General features: G+C 38.6%; 1 protein-coding gene across 1 annotated transcript; it reads right to left on the minus strand.

Annotated features, from left to right (window-relative positions):
* Positions 1-111: 111 nt before the first annotated feature.
* LOC120118791 (ABC transporter G family member STR-like) lies at positions 112-5,787 on the minus strand. Its single transcript, XM_039138766.1, is given in 10 exon segments — positions 112-229; positions 328-388; positions 480-813; positions 899-989; positions 1,083-1,453; positions 3,084-3,603; positions 3,605-4,717; positions 4,814-5,082; positions 5,171-5,350; positions 5,425-5,787. Coding segments are annotated over 10 exon segments (3,420 nt in total).
* Between the last annotated feature and the right edge of the window lie 11,112 nt (positions 5,788-16,899).

Raw genomic sequence — 16,899 nt, forward strand, 5'->3', positions numbered from 1 at the left:
ATATATATATGTATATATGTATGCATATATTATTCTTACATAACCCAAAATCGAACATCAAAAGACGTATATCACGGGAAGAAACAAGTCAACAATGAGATTTGAAGACCCTTAATTGATGGGTTGCATAGGACTTGAACCAGCAGAAGAAAAACTTATCCCATCAGACCCAAGACGACTGGAACCAGTAGATTTCTGGCTGATACTGTACGGCGCGGTGTTTGATGCTCTGTGCGTAAAACCAGAAACATGTAAAGCTCAGAAAACCCGATATATATATATATATATATATATATATATATAAATCTTCTCAGTATTATCAAGTACCTTTCTTTACGCTTCTCTAAAAACCGAGCTAATGAAGCTTTTCGAGCTTGTGGCACTGCTACTACAGTAAATAAATATAAAATGAGACTCACAGAAAATGAGAGCAGAATACGATAGCTACTGGAGAAATCCTGTAGAAAAAAGTTTAATACCTGTGGGAATTCGAGTTGTCACACCAGATCCTACTGAATTAACTGATTTGGGAGGCTGAGGTTGGTTACTAGTAGATGCTAACACACCTGCTCTTGGGGCTGCTGTTAGGTCATTGGTGCTGCTTGATCGTCCACCGGGGTTTAAATTGACATGAGAGGTCACAGAAAGATGACTCGGAGGACCCGAGAAAGGCGACACGGTGCGGGAACTATTTCCGGAAAAAGCATCGGCGGTACACGGTCGTGAAACATGTGTTAGCGCTTGAGTCATGGGAGCGGTTTTACTCTGAGCAGCGGAAGAACCGTTTCCAGCCAATAACATAATAGCTTGAGCCTGGATATGCAAGTAAAGAACCATGTACCACCCAAAGTTAATGGTGTAAAGAAGTTAAACAAACATGCTCAAGCAATAAGATTACCTTCTCAGGAGGCACGTCATCGTAAACGCACACGGATCCAGCATAAAAGATAGTCAATTGAGATGGTGCCGCGGAAGATTTTGCAGCAGTCCTACAGAAGGAATCCAACCGGAAATTTAGGCTATAATCTTTATCATATGCAATTGAGATTCAATAAGATGACTTGATATTCAAGTTTAGATACCTAATTTCAGTAGTAACGATAACAGAACTGGATGGAGGAACAACAGATACAGGGGGAGCCTTGATTGGAACTCCCGCAAAAGGTTGCAGCTTTACAGTTTGACCAACTATATTCTGTCCGATTGAAGCAAGACGGGGCTGGAGAAGAGGAGTGCTCATAGGAACTGTAATAGTTTGATTTGGCTGGCTGGAGACTTGAAATATCCTCGCAGCGCCATACGAATCGGCAGTCTGTATAGCCATAAATCCGGTCGACGGCGGAGGTTCATAAGCAGCCTTCCTCGGCCTATCTTCTTGAGCAGCTTTGAAAGATAGGAACTGAGGAAGGGTAGGTGCCTTGTTTGAGAAAGACAACTGCATCCCAAAAGAATACTGCAGAACCAAATGAAAATAGATATATTACCTCCAAACTTATAAATATGCAGGCAACAGCTACCTTGGGTTCAACAAGATCAAATGCAACGTGCATTCTTGACTGGTAAATTTATATAATAAGGTCAAACCATATATGCTACATCACTAATAATTAAACACAAATATGCTATAAGTTCATACATCACTAATAATTATATTAAAACAAAATCCGTATATGAAGCCAAAATCCCCATACATGATGATATCATGAGGAATCTAATTCATGCTCTTTCTTTTTGGTTATAAAAACCCCATTTGTCAGGTCATCTATGGCATTGGAATAAATTAGTCATTCACATTGTAAATAAATGTTTTATTTAATGAGATTTCCCATTTAAAAAAACCCAGATCACATGTCCTTACAGGTAGGCACTGCTTTTCAAATTGCCACATTGATGAAAAATAAAGTTTAAGTTCTTGATAAGAACAATATTAAATCACATGGGTATCCATCCATGTTATTTTTATTAACACGCAACCATGTATCAGCTTATATTTATCTGTCCTTTCCCAACTCCAATTTAAGATTTTATCTTAAAAAATCAAATATTGATATTATAAATAAAAAATTTAAATTAAAAGGATTATTTCCATAATAAATCTTCATAATATCCATAAATTAGAACCAAATATGTATAATTAATATTTTTTTTTTAAAATATCAATCAGCACTTGAAGTAATACCTATCAAAGATCATTATTATTTCTTTGGATAAATTACACGTTTAATATCTAAACTATTAGTTTTGATCTGTTTTAGCACTTAAAATTTAACAATATCTCAAGTTTAGCTTTTGTTTCACTTTAGTAACCCATTCAAAATTTAAAGTTAAGTTTGAAAAAAAATTAGAAATATAAGTATTAAAACGGACCAAAACTGATAGTTTTAATACTAAACGTGTTAAGTTTTTAATGACAGATACTAAAATAAAACAACGTTGAGTATGATTTTAAAAAATAAAAAATTTAAATACTAAAATGAATAAAAATGATAGTTTAGATATTAAATTCACAATTTACCTATTTCTTTTTCTTAATATTGGCTGCTCTTAAAATAACACACAGTGGAAACTAAGAATCTCACGCACATCGTCAACTTTATTAAAAATATCATAAGGTTGATGTAAAGTAATTGTACCTTGTGCTTATAAATATTGTACCCCAGACTCGTTTTTTTTTGTTAGTATTTATACGCATTTAAAGGAGGAGGACGTTTTGCTCGTGGTTTCTCTTATTGGAGGAAAACTTCCCGGGTTCCCCACGTTTGGTTACCGAGAAAATTGAGCAACTCGAGATGCGCATTAAAGCATATTTCATCAAGGCTCTAAACTGTACTTGGCGTCCTATTGAAATTTTATAAATGCCAAGCAAGATGACTTGGGCCTTGATTTTAGATACTCAAGTGCCACACAACATTATTATGTATTTCCCTAATTTTACGTATACAAATAAATTATTTTCTCTACCAAGTACTAATCAATGGTTTAATTCAATGATTCTTTCATGTATAAGCAAAGAACTGAAACTTCAACTGACAAACATGGAAATGGAGATCCAAGAAAAAATAGTCAAAACCCCAGAATTATTTTCTCTCGTTTTTGGAGTAAAATCTGAGAACCACGTAGAAAAACAGGCGGTAGAGAACTCCCCATGCAAGCAAGATAAGAATATCATACCAAAGGTTCTCCAAGTTAATTCCCATGGATGATATAACATCCTCTCCGATCATTGTGCATTGCAGGGTATCATTGTGTTGGATATGGAAGTCACTGATCGTCAGCTGCCCTAAAGGTCCCGGAGAAAGATCGGCCGGGTCTCCCGTGTAGCAGATTTCCTGGTCTTTGAACTCATTCACCAGCAAGGCCTCGAACGGGTATTTGATTGCCGATATGTAGTGGAGCCACCTCCAATAGATGGGTATCTTGTTCCCTTTGAGGAAGAATCCACATGTGAGGAAGAAGAGAGCCGTGGTGGCGATCACGACGGCGTAGCCGGTGATGTAACTCGGGACGAGTGCGCTCACGAGCATCACGTAAGCGTTGGTTGTTATCAGAGATGCGTAAAGGATAAGCCAGAAGTTTAAGAGGCTGCTGTTGAGGTGAAGCCAGCTTGGTGATTGCAGCGAATGTAAAGCCTTGGATGGCGAAAAACGGGAGGTAGACGATGAGGGAGGATATGACATAGGATGAAGCTCGATACGCGTTGTGGGAGGTTTCTCTGATGAAGATGAACCTTTCTTGTATGAACGTCGGGACGGCGTCGTTGGAGGAGAAGAACACCAAGCATATTGCGAAGATGTAGAAATTGAGAAGCCTGTTGATTGTTTTGAAATCATAGTGGCTCAAGTTTCGGAAGAGTGAGGATAAGATGATTGCCATGATTGTCAATACTATCTCTCGTGAAAGGAAAAGTTCCGGGGTTCGGGCCACGATGAGAAGGGTGCGCCACGACAGGATTGCAACCTCTCTGAGCCATGGGTTGGCGAACTTGGGTCCATGATCTGGCTCATCCAGCACTTCTTCCATGTCGAACTCGTATGAAGGTGCATACTGGTCTATCGATGGGCTAAAAACAACCGGGGTCTTGTGGTGAGAAGGAGGTGTTCGATTTTGTTGAGCCATTTGATGTCGGCCTGAAAGAAAACTCCTTGCACCAGAACTAGGCGTTTGACCGGGAGTTTGAGCTGGAGTCCAGGATGGTGCACGGCGAGGTGTTCCGGTGACACCGCGGTACACCCAGACAGAGAAATCTTTGTAGAACTGAGAGGCCAAGCGTGGCTGATATGCACTACTCTGCATACTCAATGGAGTCTGGGCCGGGAACCGGGACGATTTACGCTCCAGAGAGTAGTCGAAGTCTTCATCGTCATCTTCGTCTTCATCGTTGTAATCAAATCGGCCCGATTCTGATCGAGAAGCTCCATTGGCAGTAGAGAAAGCATGGCTATGAAGGCTAATAGCATGCCTCGAAACAGGTGTTTTCACGAAAGAGTTCTTTGGTATTCTCGGAGTTCTCGGAACCGGAGTCCTCGCAGCTTGATCAGGCTTGATACCATCACGTTGGTATAACACAAGAGGGTCGAGTCCTACAGTCGATTCATCGTACTCCTTGATAACATCAAGGAGATATTCAAGGCTGTTCTCGCCATCGGGAACCGGCCTTCCGAACCCAGAAAGGTGAGCCGGCAGAGTGCTCGGGCTTCCCGTATATATTAGTCTACCCCTGTAACATTTCATGCATGTACATATAGCTTAATTCAACAACTAGCCATAAATTTTATACGATGAGGAGCTATTGATGTGTTAAGTACTTTTGTACCTTGCTAAGACTGTTATACGGTCCAAGAGCAACTGAATTCTGTAGGAAGGTTGATGAATGGTCATGAGGACGATGCTACCACCACGAGCTATGTCCTTCACCTTCTCCACCACACTGTAAGCGCTCGTCGAGTCGAGACCCGACGTCGGTTCATCAAGGAACAACAGAGATGGCTTATGAATGATGTCAATGCCGATTGACACCCTTCGCCTCTCTCCTCCGGAAACCCCTCTCCTTCCTTCATCCCCAATATACGTATGTGCCGCAGTCTGTATATAGACAGAACCATAAATATATCATTTAATCTGTCGTTTTAAATTCCATCATACTATCTGTAATTAAGGCTAAAGGGCACACCTCTAAGCCGAGCTGTTTAAGCAACTCATCGACTCGATTTTTCTTTTCCTCCATGGAAATTGAGGGAGGCAGCCTTACTTCTGCTGCAAACATGAAGGTTTCTTGAACCGTCAACATGGAGAACAACTGGTCATCTTGCATTACATATGACGAAATCATTTTCATGTAGCTCGTAGTCACCTGAACCAAAGCATAACTAAAGAGTGAGCCAAGTTACTAAGATAATATATGTATGTGTGTGTGTGCGTACTGACCGGCTTTCCATTGATTCGAACAGACCCTTCGAGACTCCCACGAGCAATCCGACCAGCAAGGGCATCGAGAAACGTGGATTTCCCAGCACCACTAGGCCCCATGATGGCCATGATTTCGCCCCTCACGGCCTGGCCCGATATATCATTCAGAAGATAAACATCTTTCTTCACCCATTCACCATCTTTCTTTTGCTTCTTGGTGACACTGTAGGACAAGTTACTGAACTCAAACCCCTGACCGGGAATCATCTTCCTCGCCGGCACAGGTGGCACGCCGATATTCTTTCCAGCTGCGGCAGTTTTGTCCATGTCTAGGAGAGTCTCGAGGCTTTTATTCGCCGCATATTTCCCCGCCCTCGCCATTGGAAAATCAGTTTAAGCAGGCAGGCCCTGAAGTTTTAAGAGCTTGGCGTGGAGTGATGTGTAGGGGTTATAAAGAAGATAAAAGTGAAGTTGCAGACAAAAATGGTGAGGTTGGAGGGTTCAGCCGGCCATGAGGAATGTATATGAGAGATTGCAGACGAAGAAGACAAACGAAGAAATGATCGGTAAGACGAATTTTCTCTCTGTTTTTTCTCCTTTGGGTTTGTCGTTGATTTGCATTGGCATTACCGGAAAGCTGCTAAAGCTTGGTTCCATTTAGCACATGAGACAAATCGTACTTATAATTTTTGTGATTAATTTATAATTTTTAGGGTAAATGACCATATAACTATAGGGTGAGTTGCCAAATGACCATCATTTTTTAATTTACGTTAATATGATCATTGAACTATTTAAATTTTTTTAATATAGTCACTTATCGTTAACACTTAAATAATCGGCGATCCAACCAATAGTTATATGATCATCTATGTAGTTTATCCTAATTTTAATAATCGAAAGACTCAATAAAGTATCCAAAGATAATTTTATAATTTTTTAATAGTTAAGTAACTTAATTAGGGATGGCAAACGGGCGGGTCGGGTGCGGATACCCCCTCCCCATCCCCATACCCACCTAATATTTTTCAATCCACCACCCGCCCACCACCCATGATGGGTACAAATTTTCAAATCCACACCCGCCCACACGGGTACATTTTCAAATCCATCCCCACACCCACTACCCACTAACGACATACCCATCTAGACCCGTCTGACAGCAAACTAATGGGATGTTGGAGTTGGTTCCCAGACAGTTCGTGATGGGGTAGCAGCGCAAGCTTCAATTTGTTAGAGGAGTAGCTCTACGAATGTTATGGAGACAGATTGTAGGGAGCATGTAGTCGCAGAGCTGGATTGTTGTGTTGCTTTCGATGTTAATGCTCATAGTGCGCCTAATATGGATTTTGAGGGGCTAAAGAACATAGAAACTGATGCTTTTGATGTTAATGCTTATAGTACGGCTAATTTGTGTTTGGATGGGCAGCATGGGCTAAAGAACATGGAAAGTGACGTGGTTAGTGGGATTATGGGTTTAATCAAAGAGTCGAATATTTTCCTAATTAAAGACCAGATTAAAGACTAAATATCCTTAATATTTCGATAAATTATATGTTATATATTATACAATATTAAAATTTATAAATTAGTCTCTAAAATTACACCTAAATTCATAATGGTCCAAAATTTAATAGATATTTAGCTGGGTGGGCGGATGTGGGGCGGGCAGATGCGGGGCGGGTAATGTCTCAAACCCATTACCCGCCCACCACCCACGACGGGTACCACTTTATAAATCCACACCCGCCCACTACTCGCTTAAATTATACCCATCCCCGCTTCAATTGGAGCGGATACGGTGCGGAATCCACGAAACTGTACCCGTTTGCCATCCCTAGACTTAATATATTATTATTCTATAGTCAATGGACCATTTATGTACCTTACCCATTAAATTATTATATGATATTCGGGAGCAGTTATAATAAGTATTGGGTAGATTACACCCTTCCTCACTATATTATACTCTCTCTCCTATTTTTCTCACCCAACTTTCAATTTTTCTATTTCGCTTACTGAACTTTACAGATTGAATCATTTTGTTCACTGTGCCATTAACTTTTTAAAGGTGTTATGACGTGGCACATGAATAAAAATGACGCGTTTTGAAAAACTCAAATATACTCTAAAATGATGTCATTTTGGTGAGTAAAATATGAGATATATTAAAGTTTAATGACTCATGGTGTAATTTACCCTTTTCCTTCTCTTCTCTATTTTCTCTCCGCTGCCCACACGTCATTTTTCATTCCGACCACCATCAGCTGCCATAGATGGCGGTCGTTTGGTCCCAAAATGGGATGGGTCAGTTCGTCTCGACCCCCTGAGTCCAGATCTGGTGGTTGTTTCACGGAAAATGTCCCAAAACCTGTGAATTTGGACTGAAATGTTTCGATTTCCTTCCTTTCAATCTCAAATTTGTGGACTTCAGAGCAACTTCCAACAAAATGGAGGTCGGATTCAAACTCACGACGTCGAGGCGAAGCGACCCATCCTATTTTGGGACCAAACGACCACCATCTACGGCGGTCAACGATGACCAGCAATGACATCAAACCACCTTCTATTTTTATTTTATTTTTATTTTATTTTAAATAATAATAAAAAATGCCACATCAGCAGTCGTTAGAGAGAAAACGGAGAGTGAGTAAAATGGTTCAATTTGTAAAGTTTAGTGAGCAAAATAAAAAAAATTAAAAGTTGAGTAATGAAAATAGGAGAGAGAGTATAATACAGTTAGGAACGATGTAATTTACCCATAAGTATTTTATTCTTATAATACTATTTTTGTAATGTGTTCGTTTTTTTTGAGATATTTCTTAAAAACATTAAAAATAAGAAGATAAAATCTTGAATATTTTACAATACTATTATTTAAAAAATACAATAATTAATTATTAGGATTTTGATCGATCTTAATAAATTAAGATATTATTAAATATTTTATTAATCTTTTATGCACATAATATATGTTTTTTAGTAAGAAAGCTTTTTTAGTTAGAGAAAATAACCTCAGCGACAAAAAATCCCATATAATATACGATTTTAACCAATTTTTTCCGGATTTGCCAAAATGACCAACAAAATCACAATGCGATCGCTAATTCGCAACGCGATCTCCATTATCGTAAATCAGTTTCCAGATTCGCAACGCGATTATTACTATCGCAATGCGATTTTCCAATTTTGCGTTGCGATTTTCCCAATTCGCAATGCGAATAAGTAAATCGCAATGCGAATTTGGAAAATCGTAATGCGATACTGACTATCGCAACGCGATAATACAAAATCGCAATGCGAATTTGGAAAATCGTAATGCGATACTGACTATCGCAACGCGATAATACAAAATCGCAATGCGATACTAACTATCGCAACGCGATAATACAAAATCGCAACGCGATACTGACTTTCGCAACGCGATACTGACTTTCGCAACGCGATTCTGACTTTCGCAACGAGATTCTGACTATCGCAACGAGATAATACAGAATCGCAATGCGATTTTCAAAGTTCGCAACAGGTTTTAGTTTCGCAACACAAATTTTTTGTGTATATACCTACGCAGCAGCAACAACTCATAACCTAAATCCCTAAATCGCAACTCATCCATCTCCATCTATCACTCTCTCCGGCGACGTTCCTATATCCAACGACATCCTTCCCCCGGCAAACATGTCTTAGTTTCGCAGCTCGTTTGTTTAGTAAATTAATTTACAACCATGAAATCTCTAATGTTGATCATGTTTGGATAAATTTGTGTTTGGAGGGTCATGGGAGAATGTTCATGGTTTACAATATATGCCTTTACCATGAATCTTCAACTAAAACTGTCATTAAAAAAGTTAACTTATGAAACTCTAATGTTACGTGTTTCAAAGAAATTGAATTAGAGCCCCTAAGTGGATTTAGGCTATCTTATCAGAGAAATGGTAAAGTTTATTTTTAACCGACAATGAAGATGTTGAACAATTCATTGCTTACATTAGTGTTTCAAGTGATGATGTTACATTGTATGTTGTTGAACCTAGAGTATTGTTGGGTCAGTAGCGGGTAGTAATCAACTAAGTTTTCTCAAAACCCACAACCTTTCTCTAATCCAAATCCCAATCAACTTTCAGCACCAAATTTCGGTTTTCGTATTGACCAATTAGACGATGATGAGCCAACAGAAAAAATTGTGAGTACTAGTCAGTATTCGAAATTTGATCTTGGTCAATACCCGGACTTTGATATTGGTCAATACTCGGATTTTGATGATGTTTCAGAAGAAGAAACAAACCCTGCGGTAATGATTTTGATATTGGTCAATACCCGAATTTGATGATGAAACAGCCGTTGCCGAGGAAGATGTTGTTGATGATAATGAGGAGGAAGTTACGACTGTGAATGAACATGTTGAACATCCATTCTGTAATTCATATAATCCTGAAGAAGAAAAAGAAGAAGAAAAATTCCCCGAAGAAAAGAAAATGCCATTGGAGTATAACTAGAATATGCCAGAATTACTTCAGCTACCAGAAGAAGAGTTGGTAAAGAAAGCAGTTGATTGTTACACAAAAGTTATTCGTATCAAGAAAGATGATTGTTTTGATACAAAGGAAGACTTGAAGATAGCTTTGTATACGAAATGTGTGGAAGATGGCTATCAACTAAAAGTTAACAAATCAAGTAAAGATCGTTTCGAAAAAGGTGTATTGACAAAAACTGTACGTGGCGTATGATTGCAAAGAGGATAAAAGATTACGAAATGTTTCAAGTTAGGACTTTATTGATAAACATACGTTCAGAACCCAAGTTTTTCCTCACCATAGACATGCAAAAAAATGTGTTGGGTGGTTTTCTGGCTGAGTTAATGTTTTTGAATGGCAGGTATATCGGGGACATGAAATTATGACTGACATGAATACTCGGTTCAAGATTAGTATATCATATTCTCAAGCTTGGAGAGCAAAATGTTATGCCTTGGAATGTTGAGGGGGTCGCCAGAAGCATCGTTTGCCCAACTGCCGGCTTATTGTCACAATTTAAAGCTGAAAAAATCCTGGGTCGGTAACTCATATCAAAACAGATAGAGATGGACGCTTTGAGTGCTGTTTATCGCCATTGGTGCTACAGTTAGTAAATCAATATAATTCTGTTGACTCATTTTTGTTAGTTACATGCATTTCACATTTAAATGATTATATTTCTGTGTATATATTTTGTAGATTCGTTCGTTTATTACTTGCATGTGCCCAGTTTTATTTACGGAGCACATTAAAAGGTCGATACCTTGGAGTAAACTTATAGCAGTAGCCATGGATACTAACAATGGGATATTGCCAATAGCTTACGGGGTTGGCAAATCTGAAACCTCTGATTCATGGACATGGTTTATGGGGCATCTTAGGGATTGCATAGGTCCTATTAGCAATCTGATAATCATATCCGATAGGGAAAACTCAATTGACAACGCTGTTAGAAGATGTTTCCCAGATGCTTTTCATGGACTTTGTGGTGTTCATTTGTATAGATATCTAAAATCAAGGTCTGCTGGTATAAAAAATCACAAATGGACATACTGGAAGGCTGTAAAAGCTTATCGGGAAGTGGATTTTAATAAGCATATAAACTGTTTAAGATGTGTTTTACCTCAGTGTGCTCAAACACTAGAAGATGTCTGGTTTGAAAGATGGTCAAGAGTACATCAACTTGGAACAAGATATGGTTTCATGACGTCTAATAGTGCAGAATCAATCAACGCTCTAAGTCGTCATTCCCGGAAATTACCCATTACTATGTTAATGGAGTTTTTTCGAGACTCTATTCAACAGTGGTACTACAAGAAAAGAAACCATGCAGGTATTATTTCTTTAAATTCGTAACTTATCATATATTTTACTAAGTATTATTTATTTAAATTTACAGGAACATTGGAACATCGTGTTACACCATGGACAGAAAAAAAGATAACGAAACGTGTTGTGAAGTCAACGTCATGGAGAGTTGAACCATGTTCAAACACTTTGTTTGAAGTACTGGATAATAACTTAAATGGGCTTGTCGATCTAAATGCAAAGACGTGTAGTTGTATGAAATGGAAAACATCTGGTTATCCGTGTGGCCATTCTTCATCTAAACCAAGATGATTCAAGCGCATACGCTATGGATTGCTACACTACAGAAGTATATCGACAGATTTATGGCGAGATTGTCTACCCTATTCCACATCCTTCTGAGTGGAACATACCAGATGACTTACAAATAGTTTTGCCACTAGCCATGGACAGAAGGCTACCTGGCTGGCCAAAAAGTCACGATCATATACCGTCTAAGGGTGAAGAGAAGAAGAGATCGACATGTAGTCAGTGCAAGGAAAGTGGTCATACAAGGTTGACATGTGGATCACCAGTGCCATCACAATCATCTTTTCCTCTACCAAAATATGGATCCTCATCAAAATCCAAAGCTCATATGGTGTCAAGAAAAAGGCAATCAAAATCGCAATCATCTTTAAAATCCCAATCACAACTGGCTTCACCTTTTGGGACTGTTAACTTAAGTGATTTTTAAATGCAAACGTTGTATTATGTAGATTTTATGTGTGAACTTTTAACATTTTCAGTTAGGCATGTATTAGTAACTTGAGTTTGAAAATTGTTATGATCTGTTCAGTTGTTATCACTTATTAGGCAATCATTTGACTATCGCAACAAGAAAATGACGTTCGCAATCATCTTAATGTCTATCGCAACATTGAAATGACTATCGCAATGCGAAAAGAAAATCGCAACGAGAGAATCGCAATGCGAAATGAAAATCGCAACGAGAGAATCGCAATGCGAAATGAAAATCGCAACGAGGGAATCGCAAAGCGAAATGAAAATCGCAACGCGAATTTAGTTTCGCGTTGCGATTTTGTCGTTGCGATTTCATTTCGCATTGCGATAGTCATTTTTGCCTTCAAACATAATGCAGATTGAATCAACAAAATCAACCATTACATTTCAATCAATTAAACAAGCACAAATAAGAATTAGTTCACATCAATTAAACAAATCAACTTTACAAATCATCTTTTACAAATCAATTAAACAATAAAAAAAATAAGCAATAATTCTTATTTCCTCATCTTCTATTGAATCAACTTTTGCAGCCATACATCATTTTCACGCAGCTCACTTCTGAGATTAACCTGCATAAACCAAATATTTGCTCAAACAACACTTTCTACATATCTAAAACCTACAAACAGCAAATTATTGAATTCTAGGTACTTAACCAAACATTTTCAACCACAAGCCTATAAACTTACCAATTATTTGGACATTTTATAACGCGGATGCAGGTAGGCAGTCTCGTATATATCGATCTAGCATATAATGCCGAAACCACAAGCCTACTGCAGCTCTATCTCTATCGGTGGGAGGTAGATACTTTATACTTCCTGTGATCAAACGCTCCAACGCCAAGCATACAAGAGGACCACAATCCCCTCTGGGTCCTTTCATTTATTGTGATGCGGTCTCGTCTCTGCTAACTGTAATATTGAGCTTCTTTGGCTTATTGTTTCTAGAACGAGTCCAATAATTTATCGCATCCAAGAATTTAGCCAAATGAGAGCTCCATCCCTTAATAATATCTCTTAAATCAGCCATGATATGTAATTTATCATGATGTCATACTATTGCCTTAAGGGATGGGAGCTGAAGCTCGACGAGAAGCCAATGTTTACGTTCCAAAACAGGGATAAACACCTGCAATCATAAGTAATAATTCATTCATTTGCGCACTTATTTATGAATACCTTTAAACTCAATCTAAAATAAATACTAACCTTATCGACCTCCCACCATGCAGGATAAAGTTTAGCTTGTCCATTGCCCAACGCAAATGATTCATCTCGTTGATTCTTCAAGTGAACGGCGTTAAAAGATGTCGGCAATTGTATATCGTGTATTTCTTTTATTTCCTTAAGTTTCCTAATTATTAGAAACGTGACACCCACGCATCGATGCTGTTTTACAAAAAAAAGACATATATTAGTAACTTACATAAATTTTAAAAAAATAATCAAATTAAATATAAGAAAAATATAAGACTTACCCCTCCATCGAAAATAGCCATGTCTTCGACCCCTAATAATTCGCCCCACCAACGATCAAGCAACAAATAGATATCATCGTTGAGCTTGCATATGTCAGTGAAACACCCCTGGCTCCGCTCATGTAGATAAAAATCAATTGCGGTCTTAGCCCAAAGGGTGTTATCCAGAATTGTGTCCGGTAGTTGTCTCCTCTCCACTTCAGATACCGATATGGTATTGGTCGGTAACTCATACGAGAGCCAACTTGAATCCGTCATGTCCGACACGTCAGAGGGTTTCTCAAGAATCCTACATATGACGCCATGTGAATCGGGCTTGAATGGTGGGAGGGACCACTCAACGATGACAGTGGCCTCTTGAACGGTGGGATGGACTCGAGGAATGATAAGGGCCTCTTCAATGATAGGAGTGGACTCTTGAGGGATGACAGGCGAGTCGGGCTTCTTCTTACGGTGTCTTCGCATTATTGGGGTGTACGGAGACTTAATAGCACGTGCACGCCGTCTGATGCGTGAACTCTGTCATACAAGAAAAACCCGACGTAAAGCATCTACCTTATCGGTCCGCTAAATAATTAAATACAAATATCAGTAAATAAACAGACATGATATTTAAACAATGAAAACAAAGACAAATATGTTTCAAACTTGCATTGAATTCACCCAAGTCATTATTCTATCATAGTTCACAAATGCATCAGATAACAAAGGCAAATATGTTTTCAAACTTGCAACACTGTCAACTTAGTATTTGTCTTTGTCTATTGGTTGAAGTAATGCAATTCATTCAAGTTTCAATTTGTAGAAGAAGAATAGTTTCAATTGGCAGCAAACGAACAAATTTACTTTCAACCAAAAGACAAACAAAGACAAATACTAACTTCACAGTGTTAAAGAATACACGTTTAGCAGAATTGGCAGCAACTGAACAAATTTACTTTCAACCAAAAGATAAAACAAAGACAAATACTAACTTCACAGTGTTAAAGAATACACAGTTTTAGCAGAATTGGCAGCGAATAAATTTACTTCAACCAAAGACAAAACAAAAGACAAATACTAACTTCACAGTGTTAATAAACAGTTTAGCAGTATTGGCAGCAACCGAATAAATTTACTAAGCAATCTAAGTGAAATGGTTAATCTAAGTGAAATTACGAGTAAATTTATCATCAAGTTAAATATGAAAAATCTTAAACTTACCTCGTTGCGTAGAGTATGAACCTCATTCTGCAACGATACTACCATCTCACGTAGAGCGGCAACCTCACCACGTAACTAGACACCTCCACCGCCATGCACCATCGTTATCGCGTAGAGTACCGATCTCCTCACGCAAGGCATTGACCTCATCACGTAACTCCCTTGACTCATCCCGTGGAGGTGGAGGTGGAGAACAGGGAGATAGAAGTCGTGGCATCTTGCCGGTCGCCTATCATGAGGTGATGGTGGAGAAGAGGCTCGATGATGTGACGGGATAGGTGATGGCTCTCGTTGTAGAGGTGTATAGTCGGGTCGATCAGGTGATGGGCTCTGGGTGAGGTGATGGCTCTCGAAGTGGAGGAAGTGGAGGCTGCTCATCATTCGTGCCATCAAGAAAACGCTGACTAGCTTGCCACCAATCAGTGGCAAGCTCAGCCTCCGTGGGTGTCAGTCTCATAATGGAGTGTTGGCCTCCTAAAAATATAAAAACTCAAACAAAGTTAAACATCTACTATTAATAACTTGTTTATATGATAGTATTTGTGTTAACTTACATTATTTATTGTCGCATATGGTATTAAGTCTTCCCAATCCAACAGACGTTTCCTCTTCCAGGAAATAGCCCTAGGAATATCATTTGAGGTTTTTAATGCATATGTCCGCATGCTGGGGAAAGCCTCGAATATCCAAATCTACAAACAATATAATAACAAACATTAATAATTGTTAAATAATTAATTATAATTTTGAAAACATTATATAGAAATTCTTACCTTAAAGGCCCAAACAAAGCCTGACAAAGTGTATTTCGACCCATCGCCCCGCAAACTTTTGCGGTCTTCAAAGGCAGACGACAACTTAGTCCAGGTAGCTTTCCATATATACGAACCCCACGGAAACAGATTCCATGTATTTAGGTCCTCTACCAATAATATTAGCTCCTGAGGAATAGGTTGTCTGGCCTCTCTGCCTAAAAAGTCGGCATACAAAAGTAGTAGAAGGCATACTCGGACAACATCGACGTTATTCATCCGAGTAAAACTATCTTTCTTATTAAACAATTTCTTCATGTCGTCGACGTGTAAGTTCGGCTTCTCTATTGACTCATCAGGAAAAACCTTGGATAACCATGATGGACGGGTGATATGACGAGTGTACGGCCTACATCATCGTGTCCGAATCGTAGACCAGTGATTAAGCAGAACTCCTTCCGCCCAAAACAAGTATACGCCGGTGGAAAATGAAACCATATCTCTTCCTCACCACGTTATACTGTCGGTATCGCTAGTCATGGTCTGAAGCCACAAATGGGTCAAATTAGCATCTCCACCCGGATGTTGTACTCTCAGCCATGGCCCGAAGCAGGTTTCCTCAAACAATTTTCTTTGTGCAGGTGAAAGCTTCGAAGCAATTGTAGTGGCTAGGCTAACTTTATTCCTTAATGTCAATGAAGCCGAAAAAAAATTTCTACAAAAACAATAAACATACCAAGTTAGATATACCAAAAACTACACTGTGAAGATGTACCAAAAACAATAAACATAAATAGTAGTTTATTCTTGAAACTAAAATTTGCAACACTGTTTTGTCTTTTGGTTGAAATGAAAATCGCAACGAGAGAATGAAAATCGCAACACGGAAATGACTATCACAACGCGAAATGAAAATCGCAACGAGAGAATCGCAACGCGAATGAAAATCGCAATGCGATTTTGGTTTCGCGTTGCGATTTTCATTTCGCGTTGCGATTATCTCGTTGCGATTTTCATTTCGCGTTTCGATTCTCTCGTTGCGATAGTCATTTCCGCGTTGTGATTTTCATTCTCGAAACTATTCTTCTTCTGCATTACTTCAACCAAAAGACAAAACAAAGACAAATACTAACTTCACAGGGTTAAATACTAAACAGTTTAGCAGTATTGGCAGCAATCGAATGAATTTAATAAGAAATCTAAGTGAATGGTTAATCTATTATTGAAATTACCAGTAAACTTATCATCAATTTCAATATGAAAACCTAAAATAATGCAAAAATTTCAAAAAAAAATAATTAAAAAAAACTAACCCTCGGAGGTTGATTTTCCATTTCTGAATGATTGTGAGGGATTTCTGACCGTGAATGGTTGTGAGGGATTTCGCCGGCGATGGGGACGGAAATCTTCGGAGATGGGGACGGATTCGCCGTAGAGAGTGAGAGAT

Source organism: Hibiscus syriacus, unplaced genomic scaffold (assembly GCF_006381635.1).
Source record: "Hibiscus syriacus cultivar Baekdansim isolate YM2019G1 unplaced genomic scaffold, ASM638163v2 tig00110328_pilon, whole genome shotgun sequence".
Lineage (NCBI taxonomy): Eukaryota > Viridiplantae > Streptophyta > Magnoliopsida > Malvales > Malvaceae > Hibiscus > Hibiscus syriacus.